The sequence below is a fragment of the Neolamprologus brichardi genome, chromosome 19 (genome assembly GCF_056152115.1).
Source record: "Neolamprologus brichardi isolate AB-2024 chromosome 19, ASM5615211v1, whole genome shotgun sequence".
NCBI classification, from domain to species: domain Eukaryota; kingdom Metazoa; phylum Chordata; class Actinopteri; order Cichliformes; family Cichlidae; genus Neolamprologus; species Neolamprologus brichardi.
In genome coordinates, this window is record NC_142122.1 from 3,288,908 (window position 1) to 3,306,455 (window position 17,548).

The 17,548-nt window shown below is 38.8% G+C and overlaps 1 protein-coding gene across 1 annotated transcript; it reads left to right on the plus strand.

Moving 5' to 3' along the window:
• Nucleotides 1-5,897: 5,897 nt before the first annotated feature.
• Nucleotides 5,898-12,670, plus strand: LOC102787528 (uncharacterized). The gene is made up of 8 exons (XM_006807479.2): nt 5,898-5,966; nt 6,788-6,903; nt 7,840-7,902; nt 8,173-9,257; nt 9,394-9,512; nt 9,761-9,861; nt 10,169-10,259; nt 12,058-12,670. The coding sequence occupies exons 2-8, from the start codon at nt 6,900-6,902 to the stop codon at nt 12,185-12,187; spliced, it is 1,593 nt and encodes a 530-aa protein (XP_006807542.2). The 5' UTR covers nt 5,898-5,966; nt 6,788-6,899; the 3' UTR covers nt 12,188-12,670.
• The last annotated feature ends 4,878 nt before the right edge of the window (nt 12,671-17,548 follow it).

Here is a 17,548-nt window from a genome sequence, read left to right on the forward strand (position 1 = left end):
GACTATTCTGTGTTCATGCTCCTCCTGGAAACTGTATCTATGGTTGGTATCACAACAAGGGTCATGTGATTTATCAGAATATACACGAGTTCTGAGAAGTCCAGTCTGAGGTTTATGATTTCATAATAAGTGCACTTTCTTGTGTCCATGTGTGATAAACAAATAATGCATGTGGGGAAATCCCAGTGAGATATGTTATTGTGATAACTAGACTGTTTGCAGACTCCTTCATGTATTTAGACCAACAGTTTCTCCTCATTAATTTCCCCACTGAATTCCACTGTTAAGGCTCCTCTAGGACACCTCTGTCCTAGAGGAGGTGATTATTTGGTGATCTGCAAGAAGTGAAACTGTTAATCTTTTAAGGCTGTTTGGGGAGCTGTGCTCATACTGTGCAGACTGATTGGGCATGGGGGTTGTCGCAGTGCACCTTTGAGGTGTGGCTGATTGAAAGGTGGAGGCCTCTGGGGAAATTCTCTTAGTGTCTCGGGCTCTTGAGGCCTTTCTGAGCACTTTACATGGAGCCTGCACAGAGAGGGCAATGTGAGTAGGAAACACTGCTACAATTAAGGCGTATCAACTACCCACAACAAGCCCTGCTGCTGTTCTGAATCTGAGCCAGCAGGTCATATCTAAGAATACAAGTGAAACATGTGGTGTAATCTGTTTCACTAGATGGAAAGCAAATAGCCTGAGTAATCTGAGTAATATGGTGATGTAACTGTGAAGCTTTGCAGCACAGTATAAACTATGCTACAAAGATGTCAGCATGGATCCTGTTCTTAATAACAGTCTGGGTGGTTGCAAACGTCAAAGTATTGGCTAAACTTTCAGATGGTGCACCTGCAAAGTCATGTTTTATGGCTTCTTGCCAGATATTACATTAGCTGGGAATTTCCCGTAAATGGCCGCAGAGCTACACCCCCGTACACCAACTCAGAAACAGAAATTGCTTTTCAGTAAGAAGACTCGATTCTCTCAGACTCTTTAAACTCTCTGTTCCCTCTTGTTGCAGTTGCCCTCCTGTTTTGCGGTTTTACACGTTGGACCCACTGCCTGGCTTGTTCTCACCCAGGGTGATTTACAGTGTTGTGTTTTTGTGTTTGTGTTGCAGACAGCTCTCGTGTGCTACTCACAAACTCATTTTTTTCCCCCTGACCGAACAATAGAAACGCCAGAGCCAATCTTAAGCCATATATGGTTTCATGAGCTGAGCTGAGTCTAGGTGGTGATTGGGTGACTATGTATCGACTGTTGTTGCACAGGGTACCGTAAATGAACTCTTTTAACCTTTTAAAGCTTATTACGGGAATTGGTGACGCTTCTAAAAATAGAAAGATCCCAGTAACTGTGAAATGACAGCAGGGGTCTGTCCAAAAGAATCTGAACTAAACATCTGTCAGCAAGTACATTCAGTTTTCTGTTTTTGTGATGCACTTGAAAGCTTCCTTTCTAGTTATTATTATTATTGATGATGATGATGATGCCAATAATAACAATAGTAATACTCTTATTTGATCATTTTTGTTTTTATTGCTTTACATTTACTGCCATGAATGTTTATAAACTTGTGATGATTGTTATGTCATAGGCAGAGATGGGCAGTAACGCGTTACTGTAATCCGATTACTTTTTTCAAGTAACGAGTAAAGTAAGGGATTACTATTGCAAAAACGGTAATTAGATTACTGTTACTTTCCTGTAGGAACGCTGCTTTACTGCGTTACTAAAACCGTGATTTTTTTGCAAGAATGTCTCATGACAGTGACGTAAGCGAGTGCGACGTTCATGACAACAGCTGTGTGCAGATCAACAATGGATCATATATCGAGTACGGGAGAGAGTATGAGCGTGCAGCGTTTAAAGCGTGGAAGTACTGACCTTACATTGAGTTTGATTCCATAAAAAGTGACAAAAACATTAGTGTCCGTTGTGCGTGGGAAGAAAACTTCTTTTTACAGCGAAAAAACCCCTAAACTTCCGAGGAAGCACCGAGTAGCTACGACGTAACGGGAAATTCACAGAGGAACTCGCGGATTCTTCCACTGACCTCTGCACACCTGCACCAGGGTAAACCTCCGCCTACCCCACTCCTGCTTTACAGGTGAAAATAGAGCAACAGGACCGCTAGTCTTTGACTTTATTTATTTTCTGCTGTGTTTTACTTGCATCTATTTGAAAGAGTGAGTGTAAACACACACAAAAAAATATTTTATGTGCTGGAATGTGCAGAAAATAGGCTTAAATGTTAAACTAATTTCTTCAAGTCAGAGAATGTTGCATATAATTACATTTTTGCTTAAACGAATAAAACAAGTTTTAAAAAGAGACTTTTCCATTTGATTACATTTTGTATGATTGATTATGCAGAAAAAGTAGAATTGGGCTGAAAGATCTATCACTTTATCACCTGTTCAGGTTGTGAATCGTGTTTTTAAAAAGTAACTAAGTAACTAAGTAATTAATTACTTTTGAAAATTAATTGGGGCGATCGTGGCTCAAGAGTTGGGAGTTGGGAGTTCGCCTTGTAATCGGAAGGTTGCCGGTTCGAGCCCCGGCTTGAACAGTCTCGGTCATTGTGTCCTTGGGCAAGACACTTCACCCGTTGCCTACTGGTGGTGGTCAGAGGGCCCGGTGGCGCCACTGTCCGGCAGCCTCGCCTCTGTCAGTGCACCCCAGGGTGGCTGTGGCTACAATGTAGCTTGGCATCACCAGTGTGTGAATGTGTGTGTGAATGGGTGGATGACTGGATATGTAAAGCGCTTTGGGGTCCTTATGGACTAGTAAAGCGCTATATAAATACAGGCCATTTACCATTTACCAAATAAGTAAAAAGTAAAGTAACAGGATTACTTTTTTGGGGAAGTAATCAGTAATTAGTTACTGATTACTTTTTTCAAGTAACTTGACCAACACTGGTTATAGGAACCTTGTCTGATAATCATCTACATGTTTGTAAACTATGTGTTTCTGCCAATGGGTCATATACAGGAAGTAAAGCCCTGTGACATCACGTCATTGCTTTTTTGCTGATACATCACTGAGTGTATATACACATTTATAGTGTGTATATACACTCACTGGCTACTTTAATAGGTATAGATATATACAGGTTGTGTTGACTACACACATTAGCATGTTTATTTGCATTAATAAGCAGCTGAACACATGCTGGGCGTGTTTGGGTTTTTTTGTAGAGCATCCAAAGCTGTGTTTGTTAGGTTAACACAGGGGTCTCCAACCTCCAGGCCCAGAGTCACCTCAGATCAGAGCCTTATGTTTTCTATGTATGTAAGCCTTACATGGGGTATGAGGTTTCCTGTGGATTTGTTCTATAAACAAAAACATAGCAGGTGAAATTTCCTCTGAACTTCCAGAACTTCCTCCTTTCCCTTTCACATTGTTTCCAGCATCGTTGATCTCACCATCTCACTTACACCACGTCAACTGTTGTCAGTATTGTTTAGCTTTCGCTCCGTTTAGGAAACGGCAGCTGTGCTGTCTGGAAGTTCTGCTCTTCATGCATCACTGTACAAAAAAGTGTTTTAGTGAGGGGAAATGTGGGTGCTGCCTCGGGCTCGGTGGTGCTACGGGGATGAATATGCAGCTAATGCAGAGATGTTGACAGAGAGAGTGTATAAACATTTGCGGCGTGACTGGTTTCCCAGAAAACAAAGAGGAAGTAATGACAAATAGAAGGAGCCCTGGTGATGCAATTACATTACATTAGAGCACTCTCAGCCTGATAGTAAACTCCGAGCACACTGCTCATCACACATAATCAAACACAACAGCTCAGAGGTGAAGCTCTCGGTGTACATTATAGAGCACACCATAGATTTGTGCATTAGCATAGATCCTGTCAGGCATCATATGCACAGCAGTTGTGTGCTGCACAGTAGCAGCTGATATCACATGAAACAGTCTGATTTCCCAGATGGGGCACCACTTACATCGAAGTCAGTCATGTGAGTTTTTGCTCACATGTTGCTGCCACACTTGCACCCTAATCACAAACAAAAGCCAAAGGAGAACTCTTCGTACTTGCACTGTACCACATGTATGACTCTCTTGGCTTAAACTTTAATGTATAGATTCATAAAATTACAGAAAACTCACTGGCAATTTGATCCTGTAATTTTAAAACAGTAAATAGTGACCAAATGTTTTCTGTTACTAACAATTAAAAACTCATTCTGCCATTTAATGTTTTGTTTTTTGTTTTATTTCTTTGGTGCAGTATTCAGGTCATGTGTGAACGATTAAATCCCAGTTCTTGCCGTCAGGTCTTATGTTTGATTCTCCGTTCATTCAAGTTTAACTCGCACAGTGAGTCAATGTGACTGAACTCTAGAGTAACCCCAGTGTAGACGTCAGACATCAGTCTGGGTGATGATTGGGTGATTGCATAAAATCTGTTGTAAGTAAGGTGAAGAGGGTGTGATGTGTCTCAACCAGTGGGGCATAAACAGGAAGTAATCGTCTGTCGCACATGAGCAGATCAGTACTTTCCAGGTTTGAAACACTTTTCATGCACACTGATGCTCTGTCGGGTGTTTTATATTCACACAATTATGTTGTGTGGGTAGTACACAGCCACAGGTCATGCTGCTTTCTCTCTGTTTGTTCATCAAACGTCTGAATCTGCCACGCACCAACACAGACTCAACTCCTGACTGAAAAACAAACTGTAAAAATGTAATGTGATGTTAATCCAGTGACTCAAAATGATTCATGCTGTTTAACTTTGAACATCACAAGGAAAATCAAGTTTCTCATAGTAAGCAGACAAGTATGAAAACAAAAGATTTTTATTTTTGTTAAAGAAGGTTAACACAGAAATGCTGGATTTGTGGACCAGACATGATGAATGTCACTGCATTCACTGATTGAACTGCTTGAAGTTTTTCAAAAGGAAGAATGTTTATGCATGGGTAAAGATGGATTTTCTTCTTGTCTGCAGGTAAATCAGCAGTATAATAGAAGTAAAGCTTTTTGTTTTTTTAGTATAATTTTGATGATAGTGATCGCTTATATTTTCTGCTCACGATTCCCTCCAAGAGCAGTCAATACTGTTCTGTGAAATCACACCCTGGACGGAGAATTTGTCCTGAGGTTTGAAAATCCTGGTCCTTCTGTGGGGGCTGGGAAAGTTTCCAAATTGTGTAACACTTTTCACATCTTCACCTCATACACTTCTTTGACTTTCCACTAATTGACTTTCAGCCATTCACTAACCATTGATTTAGGAATCATTTCTACAGCAACTGCCATCAACCATCAGCAACCACTCACCAGCAGTTTAACAGGGACTACAGATTATTCCTTAGTGGTTGACAGATTGTTGCAGACTGCTTTCCAGGCCTGTGTATTTGGGGCCTTGGCTTTTGTTTGATGAAATTATGCTTGACTGACTCTTTTAGCATCCATTTAGCATTTCATTATGTTTTGTGAGATACCTTTGCTTGGTGGTAGAAAATTAAACAGCGAGAGTCAAACATAGTCCAACCAGGAGCACAGCTGCAAAACAGTCATATTAGAAAGAAACTGTACACATGTACATGGGCACGATAGAGGGACATCTAAATTAATTCCAGTATCATAAGCTTTGTAATCCCAAACCCCAAAATAAATGCAAGCTAGAACCTAAATAAGGACATCCAAATGTCCCCTGGCAATGTCACAGAATAAAGGTCTAATTATTATTATAATTGTAATTGAAATATTAATTAATTAATTAATTAATTATTAAAGTTTTTAAATAAAAAATAAATATAAGTAATTAACACATTTTAAAAACATAAATAAAGTTAAAGTTATTTGAAGAAAGTTTAAATTCTTGAAACCGGAAGTTTGAACTGAACAGTCCGCCAACCCATTACGGTCGACTGCTCCCTGTCTCGTGTTAAACACCTGCACGCGGGAGTGAAGGAAGGAAGTAGGGCGGGAGGTGAGAGCTTCAGCGGGTGAGTTTGGTTTGATATTAAAGCCGTTAAATGTAGTTGTTTAAAAAAAAAAAAATCCGTTACTGAGTCTCTCAGACGGGCAGCGTACCGCTCTCATCCGCTCCTCTGGTTCTCGGCGTCCGCTCGGGGATCTCGGTGTTGCTCGAGCCGATCCCAGCGCGCAGTAACGGGTAGCGGACTTAGCAGCTAAGTGTGCTAATAGCTAATATTGGCTTTAAGCCATGTAATAAACTAAGCTTTTATAAATCAGCTACCATTATTTATGGGAAATATTTTTAAGTAATATTAAAAAAAGTTCTCTTTACTACCTTAAATACACCCGAGGTAATCATGAAGTGTCAGAAATGTTTGCCTGACATCCGCGAAAGCTGCAAACATCATTGATTCAGACTTACAGAAATCATAATTTAGTTTTATTTAATTTTGTTGGTGGTATCCACTGTGTGAAATTTTATTATGTAATGCAGTCATATTCTAAGGTTGAAATCTTTTAGCGTTTTCGGTATTTGGTCTTTAAATTGAAGGTGATTGACTCAGTGTAAATGAGCCTTATTACCTTAATGGGTCAAAATAAGTCCTTTGCCACAAGTGAGTACACACTTTGTTTTTGTTTGTTTGTTTGTTTGTTTTTTGGCAGGTTAAAGTTTTGATTTTATTGCATTAATACTGGTAATTGTTATATTTATGAAGGTAGAGCTAGTTTTTTTTATTGCTATTGATATAATTCAAATAGGGATTAAAATATCTGCATAGTTGTGGTTTGACCAAATTGTATGTGAAAAGACTGAATGAGATGATTTGATGTGACTTTGATTTCTCAGTGTGGGCCTTGGTAGAGCTTTCCCTCTACACCAGGGGTGGGGAACTTCAGACCTCAATGGCTGGTGTCCTGCAGGTTTTAGATGTGTTCTTGATCCGAAACGGCTGATTCAAATGGGTAAATTACCTCCTTAACATGTCTTACCTTCTCCACATGCCCGGTAATGAACAAATCATTGGCTTCAGGTCCAGACCCAGGGTGATATTGAAAACCTTGAGGCCTGGAGCACACCACACCAATAGTGTTTCCATTTTTTTTTGTTTGCACGTAAATTTAAAAAATATGATCTCAATAATAATCTAAATGGTAAATGGCCTGTATTTATATAGCGCTTTACTAGTCCCTAAGGACTCCAAAGCGCTTTACACATCCAGTCATCCACTCATTCACACACTAATCTAAGAGCTCAATAATGGCATTTGTGGCTAGGACTTGTTAAGCTCTCCAAAGGATGACTGGAGCTTCATGTGCCTTGCTAAGTATTCAATAAGCATGGATTAAATATGAATCAGGGCAGAGTATGATGATGTCACACATAGAGCCAAAGCTTTTTTTCTTTTTTTTTTAACCATCTTAAGAAAACAAAACAAAATAAAAATGCTAATTCATAAACTAAAACTTAAGTCTAAATCTTTTTGCTAACTTTAAATGCATGCTCAGTAACTCAGGTAGGGAAATCCTGAAATATCATCCTCCAGATTCAGTGGGAAAAACATTTAATCACTTATCCAAATGGCGACTTCAGTCTCAGCTGACTGCAGGTTTCCTCAAGCTTATAAACAGTACAGCTGTATACCGACCTGCCTGCAGTCAGCTGAGACTGAAGTTACTTGGATGAGTGATGAAATGTTTCTCCCCCCTGGAAAGGCTGCATCCAGATGAACAGAATAAACTTGCTGAGTTTCTAAAAACCTAGAACTTAGAAAAAAAGAGGAAAAAATGAAAGAAATTTCCATGGAACAGTGTAATCTTTATTTTCTGTGCTTTTCAACATGCGCCCTTAACTTGATGTAAACAGAGGCGTACTTTTTTTTCTCTTCCGTTAAACTGAAGGAATAGGAATCCAGGACACATTCATCACGAGCACAGAGAAGGACATGGCGCAAAGAATCCACAGTGAGTCTTGGGGAAATGCTGTTGACATGCAGGAGTTCATATTCTTCCAAGAGTTGTATAGTGTTGCCCATTAATGCATTAAGGAGAAAAAAAATGATGTTAATCTGATATAAACTTCTGTTTGAACAATTATTTAATGACTAAAAAAAGAAAATGGTGCTTTTTCCGTTCTTTTTCCAATAGACCTAGACGACAAATATCCCACAAATATATTCAGAAGACTCGGTCCACCCATAATTGACCAGTTGAAACCTTTTTCTGTCTGTCCAGGGATCATCAGTTGTGACCAAAGAGCTGATGTGCACCAGTTAAGAAGGCTTTCTAATCCATTTATTAATTTTAAGATTGAGATCATTAACAATGGCACAAATAAAAGAAAACTGCATGAATCCAGTCCTGACGACTGTTACGTGACCCCATTAAAAAAGCCCTTTGATCCAAAGGCTTTGTCCCCTGACCTCGGGTGTTTTGTGGAATGTTACAGCACTCCTGTGAAACAGGAATTGGCATCCCCTTTTTCCACATTGAATCCTGAACTGACAGCTAAGACACAAGATGTTGGGAGTGAAATAAAAGAAACTGTGAGCTCTCAGCTGCTCTCAAAAGATGCAAAATATGGACCTTCCACAGAAAGAGGAGGAGGATCTCTCAAAAAAGAGACCAAAGCACAAGATCTGATGCATGAGAGGGTTTTAAATCCTTCACCGACATTTGACTGTGACGTGGATGACATCTTGTGTCTCAATCCCGATAGCCCTTTAAGATTTTTGGAAGATGAAGACGGCTACATGAGTCACAGTTGCCAAATCTTTCAAGATGGGCTGTTTCCCGTTGCTGGACTCACTGTGGCAGAAGAACCAGCAGATGAGGTGAAGAGGGAAACGTGTCTCAGTGCAAAAGACGTGGAAGAGGATAAAGGCTATATATCGCTTTTGTTTATCAATGAAAATAAAGAGGCCGGGTTGGTGAACTCCAAACAGCTTACAACTAACTCAGCCGAGGGTGACTATCATCCCCAAACTTCATCTGACCCACGGGTACATGAACAAACTGCAACCTCTGGATGCCTCACCGTCACAGTAGACAACCTGATCCCAAGTAGCTGCGAACCTCTCTTGGAGCATGTGAACACTAATTGTTTGGAAAGTTGTAAATTGGAGGGGGTGTGGGATATCGGTCCTCCAATATTTGAATCCTCTATGTGCCACAGCGAAACGGACAAATTGAAAGCAGAGCAGAGCTGTCAGGTGTTGGAGGAGGTGCAGGAAAATGTGACTGAGCCTGTCCAAAGCACACTGAAGAAAGTGGAAACTGTGGAAACCAGCTATGAAGCCACGCTTCCCCTCAAAGTACAGGTATGTTACCTCAGCCTTTATCTTTATCTTATTTGTCTGGATTACTTTTTAAATATAAATATCAACTGTAATATTGTGGATCACTTGGGTAAATCTTGGACATTACACAAAATGCCCTTTTGACTTTTTTTCTCAGGTTAAATCCAAAGTACAGAACTCAAACAGAAGCCCCCCAGACAGCAGTGTTGTTTCTGTCCCAAAGACGGCGACAAAGCCCATCAGAACCCTTCAGCCTGGCAAGAGTGCCTCTCAGAGGTATTGTAGTAATCACCACCACCACTAGAGGGAGCTATGTTACTGTAACTCACACGTTTTTTTTCTTTTTTCATGGCTTTGTGATTTCAAGGTTGTCTGCATCTGCCTTATTGTTTGTTTTCTTGCAGCTTAATGTATCTTTTCTTAGCTGAGCAGGCTTTGTGTTTATAGTTTTCATAATTTCATGTCTGAAGTGTGACATGATTAGATATGTTTGAATTGAACTTGGTGTTTTTATTTTCCTTTAGATCCATGGTCTTTGGCAGTGAATTGCAGTGGGAGCAGGAAAAAGAGCTCTATGTGCATTCAGTTGTCAGTCATATGTATGAGAATCCAGGAGTCGGTAATGGTAAGAAGCTGACCTAGTGTCTGCGCAAAGAGAATGGGAGCACTCTGATATCTAAATTATCAGGCCTTTCTCTTGTTTACTGTTTTGTTATGCATTCCTTTTTTTTAATATCCATTAATTTACACATTATATAGATTTTTGAGAAGGAACACCAGAGAACAGTTGTTAAATTTCAGCACGATACAGCTTATTTTTTACATTTTAAGCTCTGTCTACAGTACTGTGGAGGAGTGTAGTATAGACAATTTAAAACAAACAAATTAAAAATACTTAAACTATATAGGGTAAAGACATTTGTTTCCTCCAGGTGTCACATCTGAGCTCCGGAGTTTGATGAGCTGTGTATCAGCAGGCGTGAAAAGCAGAGAGTGGCAGCATCCCTCCGACCTCACCCGCAGGTACGTCGCGCTCTCTGCAGTTCTTTATAACTATGTTGAAGTCTCACTTTCAAGCAATCATTTGGCAGATCTGAGGAATGATGCAAAGCAAGATTAATGGGTTAACTAGATATGTCATGGAGGTTCAGTGTTATGAAGGTGGCTTTTCTTCCTGGTTGGATGAGCATAGTAAATTATGCTGAATGGATACACTTGTCAGGAGCAGGTTATGTTTACTTGCATGCTGGGGCAGCAGGTTGAAGGATTCCAACAGGGTCCATAAACTGATCTGCAAGGGCAGTAAAACTGTGGGGATGGAGCTGGACTTTGAGTCCAAGTTGAGGACAATGCTGGACACTTCCTCCAACCCACTCAATGACGTGCTGGCCAGTCACAGGAGCAGGTTTGGTGAGAGTCTGAGAATACCTAAATGCACAACTGAACAACACAGGAAATCATTCCTGCCTGTGGCTGCTGTCGGATTATAATATTATTTTAAGCCATGTTAGACCCCTAATTAAAGATTGTGAATTATTATGTAGTTTTAGTTTGCATTATGCTCCTGAATTAGAAGAAGGTGATAACTATTACATTTGGTAAACTGATTTGCATTATATTAGACTGCTGATTTATTGTGAATGAATGACATTGTTTTATGATGCATTATACTGCTGAGTTATAAGAAATACTGTTCACAGAAAGTCATCGCCTTATTTGTCTGGTTAGAAGAGAACAGAGCATACTGCCCCATCTCACCAGGAGCAGATAAACAGGGAGCCAAGGTTGTAGCTTAGGCGCTGTGTGAGAAAGAATGTGAATGTTTAGGCTTTTATGATTAGGTGGGGGCCACTAGAGGCTATAAGAGTTTGATCAAGGCTCCACCATTTTGAGATCTGATGCTGTCTGCTGTATGGTGTCCATCTCCCACGCGTGTGTTCATTAAATCATCGTTTGACTTGACCCGGCCGGACCAGTGTTGTTATTTTTGGTTTTCCTCTTGTATCCATCCCCAATATTTGAATCCGTAACACTGCCTCATGGTGCAATCCGTCCATGTAAAGCACAAGTTCAGTTCACTTATTTTTACAGTGCCAGATCACAAGAACAGTCATCTCAAAGCACTTTACATTGTAAACTTAAAATTAGTATTGTTTTGTAGTCCCTTCAATAATACAACAGAGAGAACAAAAAGAAGTTGCAGTAGTTGCACACCTGTACTGTCTGCACATCCTCTGCAGATGGGAAAAATAAAGTACAGTAAGAGGGCACCTCAGTGTCAACCCTGTATATTTAACATGTGTGATGTACTCGGATGTTTTTAATTAGAGCTATTTTCTGCCCAAACACACAGCGCTGCTGTTGCAGGAATTTGCATGTGTTCAGTTGGTGATGCAAAAAACTCATGTTTTTGTACTTTATCCCAGGTTAACTCAGTTTAAAGTTTCATTGGTTTAATTTCTGCCGAAATAAGCAGCAGCACTTAAAGTAACTTTAAGTCATGAAGCATTACCCTCATCTTATTTATAGCAACAGTTATCGCCTGTGGGAGACATTTATTGTCTTGTTTTTAATAATTAATGTTATTTATAAGATTTATGTGGCATATTTGCCTGTTGATTTTATTCATTCATTTTATTTTTATCATCTTTACTTTGTGTTATAAGAACTTACTACAGACTCCAGGGTGAAAAGACCAGCATGTAGTGGAGCGCTGGGAGCAGACTGCCTCAGACAACAGAATGCTGATAATCACTGCCATGACACCCATTTTGTTGATGTTGAACTTCATAGTTACGCCGTCTTCTGCCCTTATTTTCAGAAATTACTGGAGACACTTTGGGGCTGCAGCAGCACTGATGACCCTGGATGAATGGCAGGCCAAGAACTGTCTGATGCACAAGCGCTTCGATAAGATACCAAAGATCTTTGAAAGGAGTCCGTGCCCATAAACTCAGCTTTGTGGTTTATAGACGTGTCAGGAAAAACTACACTTTCAAAACATATTTGTGTATATGTATATAACAAAATGTATATATTTGAGTATTTAGGTTTTCTTTCTGGCTTTTTGATTTACTTTTCTTTCAAATGCATGCACATTCCTCCTAATTTAAAAACTTATGCATGTTTTCAGTGGTTTTGTTTTGTGAAAGTCTGAATCACTGAAGAATGTCCTAAACTTGAATTACTGACTTAGATTACTGACTTTGTTTTTGGACCTTTTGATTTTGTGCGTCTTTTATTGCACTTAATTTTTTCTTTACGATAGCGATGATTTGTTACTATGTCAGTTTTACTTACGAAGTAACAAAGAAGCATCTGCACTTTCTAGGTACTGTTCTTTGAAATATTTACTCAGCGTTGGTGTAAATATTTAAAGATTTTGCTCAGTAACTAAAAATTATGAACATGGTTATATTGTTGCATCAAACGTTCTTTTTCCATGGCTGATTCTTACTGTTGTCTTTGGCAGTTTACTTAAAATTATAATAATACTCAGACAAATTTAAATACAGTCAAGTGTCAGGATCTGCAATTGTATTTTTTTCCCCCATATATTTTTTTTAATTAAAAATTTGTGTTTTACAATACAAACATTTGAACACCCTCACATTCACACACCCATCCATACATCAAACCTGCCTACATCATATTCAAATGAACAAATAAGCATTGTTCTCACAGTAATACGAGGAATTAGGATAAACAAGATTCTCCCCTCTTTTCCTTCTTTCTCATAAACATCCTTCATCTCCCTAAAATATCCATATATGGCTTCCACATATTCACAAAGTGCCACTGTTTGTCCTTGGCAATATATGTTAGTCTTTCCAGGCCTAGAGTCTATTTCCTTCTTCCAGAGTCCCATGGAGGGAGCATCCATACTCCTCCAACATAGTGCCATGGCTTTTCTGGCTTGAAGTAGTCCATAGTCCAGTAATTTGGTTGCTTAAATTCCCTTGGGTATATTCCAAGTACACAGAGTTTACCTTTTAAAGGGATTTTTACCTTAAACACTTCAGACATTTGATGATATCTTTCCAAAATTTCTGGATTTTAGGACATTCCCATACACAAAGGAGAAGAGTTCCTTTTTCAACTAAACATTTAGTACAGATGTCTGGAATATCATTGGACGTATGATGGAGCTTGGTGGGTTTTATATAGGTTCTTGTGAGCCCTTTATATTGCAGGAGTTTAAAGCGTGTGTTTGTTTTTGTGCTTTTAAGCAAGCCTGGTTCTAGTCATTTTCATCTGTCCTGGGTCTCCAGTGTCCAAGCATCCAGGTTATATGCTGCTGAGTCTTTGGAGAAAAGCATCAATAAATGATAATATATATATATATATATATATATATATATATATATATATATATATATATATATATATATATATAAAACCTTTCCCTTTTGTATTCTTAAAGCATACCTCTTCTGTTTTTGTTAATGGTGGAAGTTCAGCAATCTTTTGCAGTTTTGATGACACATAATGTTTCAATTGTAAATTTTTTAAAAAGGTCTTTGGGCGTATTATTAAATACTTAAATAACTTATCAAATGTGAGCAACCTGCTATCTGCATATAAGTCTTTAACTTTTTGAATTCCTTTATTTTTCCATATTTTAAATCCTCCATTTTTACCAGGAGTAAATGTTTAATTTCCCCAAATAGGGGTGAATTGCAAAAGCGATGGAGGATCATCCACATGTTTATGTGCTGCATGCCAAATTAAGAAAGGGTTCTTTGTATTCTTTTTTTAATGTCTTAGTGTCTGAAGGATGTAGAAAAGTGTGTAAGGGAAGATCTGGAACAGATTCTTGCTCAATGTCAACCCAGGCTGGGAGGTGTTGTTGGGCAAAAATAATTGGGGGGCGATGTTAGTTGGGCACGGAAACGCTAACCAATGGTTTAGCGTTTCCGTGACCTCTTCTACAAACATAATTTGAGGTTATGTCCTTGAGGCTTGAAGTGATCCTAGTGCCTAAATATTTAAAGCCTGTTTTAGTTATTTTAAATGGGGTGGCCACAACAGGCCTTCTTCTTTCTTCCTCATTAAGAAACATTAACTCTGATTTAGAATTTTTAATTTTGTATCCTGAAAATTCTCCATTTTTTTAATCAATGTTACTAAATTAGGGATACAATCTTTCAGATTAGTCAAAAAATATAATATTATCTGCAAATAAAGAAATTAAATGGTCTCTTCCTCCTCCTCCTGATACCTGATATTCCTGTATTTGCTCTCACAGCGATGGCTGTGAGAGCAAATACACAAATACACAAACTTGTGCTTTTGGGTTTGTATACAATAACCGGATCCATTTCAGAAATGTTTCACCCAGTCCATATTTGTGGAGCACCTGTAAGAGATGGTTGCATGGATCCAGTGATAACAGCGCAGTGTCCTTACTATTGTTTTTCTCATAAAGTACATTATATTATGATAGCCTTGTCTCATTTTAACAAAACCTTGTTGATCATCTATTATCAAATTAGGCACACATTTATCTGGTCTCCCAGAGAGTGCTTTACACAAAATCTTTGTATCACATCCCATAAGACTAATTCCCCTATAAGAGGAGCATTCAGTCGGAGGTTTATTTGGCTTCAATAAAAGGGACTCCATCCATCCATCCATTCGCTTCCGCTTCTCCTTTTCAGGGTCGCGGGGGGCGCTGGAGCCTATCCCAGCTGTCATAGGGCGAGAGGCGGGGTACACCCTGGACAGGTCGCCAGTCTGTCGCAGGGCCAACACACAGGGACAGACAACCATTCGCACTCTCATTCACTCGCACATTCACACCTAGTGGCAATTTGGATTATCCAATTAACCTATCCCCACAAGCTGCATGTCTTTGGACGGTGGGAGGAAGCCGGAGTACCCGGAGGGAACCCACACAAACACGGGGAGAACATGCAAACTCCACACAGAAAGACCCCGGCCTGATGGTGGAATTGAACTCAGGACCTTCTTGCTGTGCGGCAACAGTGCTAACCACCGTGCCACCGTGCTGCAAATAAAAGGGACTCTAATTATATTTAAATCCAGAATAAACACTTACAGTTATAAAATTAAGCATCAGTTGGAGCTTTCCTCAGATCCCCCCCTCCTCGCAGAAATAATCTGATTTGTACCAGTAGATGTAAATTATAATAGTAGTAGTTAAAATTGCTTCCATCATTTTTGATAATTTGCACTGGTTCATCATTTAAAATAGTTTTTTTTAGGGGTTATAATTTTGTTTTTGCTTTTTCCTTTTTCACATGCAGCTTTGTATTGGGTGGTTGAGATTTATCGATCCATAATGGTGCACTCTCGCTTAAAATATTCATATAACACTAATTGAATAGAATAAATCAGTCTGCAGGTTTTGCCCTTGCACATTAATTTTTAATTTTTAGAGAATTTTTATGTATCCATCCCTGAGGAGGAGCTGGCCTGGGAAGAATTTGACATCTAGATGAACTTGAGACTTCCTCAGTTTACAGACCTATTACCTGAACAAAGTCAACCTGGGGCATGAATGCATCACGTTGCACACAGGAATTATATGAAGTATTCACCCTCATTCTGATGACTTAGTGTTTTGCATATCTGTCATTTGTTTCAGATCATAAAGGTTTAGGTAATACAAGTAAATACAAGTAAATTATTTCATTTATGAAAGGAAAAGGTTATCCAAAAAAGTATTAAATTGGAGATAATACACTTTTATTATCAATATTTAAGATTATTAGTTGATTTGCAGATGATCCCTGGATTTATCGATAAAGCCAGATGACACATCAGTTAAACAGGCATGTGTTAAAGACATGAAGATGACCTCTATTTTTCTATTTTTAACATGTATTAAAAATAAAGTCAATAAAAGGGCAGTGACATTTAACATGTAAACCGTAACCTTACTCCAGTGTGTGGGCCTAAACTGAAGAGACATAAATAACTATATAGACTGAACTAATCTTTTTAAATGTACTTTAAGCCTCTGGCCAATCAGAAGCGTTAGCACAGAACTGTAGTTTGGGGATCTAATGTAAACAACACGTGCGCGTTTTCTTGTCAGTTTGAGCTTTGCAGTGTCGCCTGCTCGTTTAACCTTCATGTGCGTCGTGTGTTTAAACACCTGTGCGCGCTACCGAGAGAGGAAGGCGTGTGCGTAAAGTACGTGGGCGCGTGTCTAGCAGATTAATTTCCAAGAAAGAGGTGAGTTTTATTTCATGTCATTTGTGTGGTCTTACAGCTGTAGCATATCCAAAATATCGACGAAGGTAACAAGCTAAAAGCTAATGTTAGCCCTGAGCGTGCGCAAGGATGTGTGTTTTTGAGGACCGAGCAGGTGCGAAGTAAGTTAGGTAATGTAAAAAATAACGCGGGGCTAGAGTCTCCTTGCCTACAAAAAGGCCAACAAAAAGTTTGTCTTTAATCAAGTGCGGAGGAACGTTTGGGCTCAACTAAACTGATTTCGGCTGTTTGGCTAACCATTTGGCTAACTCTAAGCTAATAAGCCGAAACGTAAAAAAAACTAAAGGGAAATGCGCGCAAGTGTTTTTAGTGGTGATATGGTTTGTTTTTGTTCTTTTTTTTTTAGAGAATGTACAAAGTCCCCCAAACCCATAGCATTATATTTAATTTTCAAAATAATTTAAGTTACCTTAACTAACAATATAAATGGGAAAATTATTTTTTAATTAGCTCACACGTGCAGTTTTACCTACCTGTGATATGACTGTAGAAATCGAAGTCAAAGACAAAAAAAGATCAAAACAAAACCGCACAGTTTAAACCGGTGACTTGTGATGTGGTGATTGAATTTCTCGATTTACATAAAGAAAAATGTGTTAATTTTCTGCCCATTTGATGAACAAAAAAGTTTTTTTGTTGTTTTAAATGTAAATCCACCCCACTCCCTGGGGTGATATTAGAGTTGTTTGTGTATGCTTGTGTTTGGAGTTTTTGTTAGTTTAGAGCTTACTTGAGTTAGGTTAGAGTTGCTTTGCAGTTTTGTATTTTCCTTTTTGCTTTTATCTTTTATTCTACCGTGAAAAAAAAAATTTATATATATATATATATATATATATATATATATATATATATAAATATATATATATATATATATTTTAATTCAAAAGCTTCTTTCGGCTGCTTGCTTATTTACAGGTGGTCGTCAGAGCAGGTAACTCTGCAGGTTTGATCTGCAGCTTTTTACGCCAGAACTCGGGGGGGGGCACAAGCCTGGTGCCTTGTCCTGGGATCAGACCAGGTATCCTGTTAGGTGAATGTGTAAACCATTACACTATGGAGCCACTGGTAAA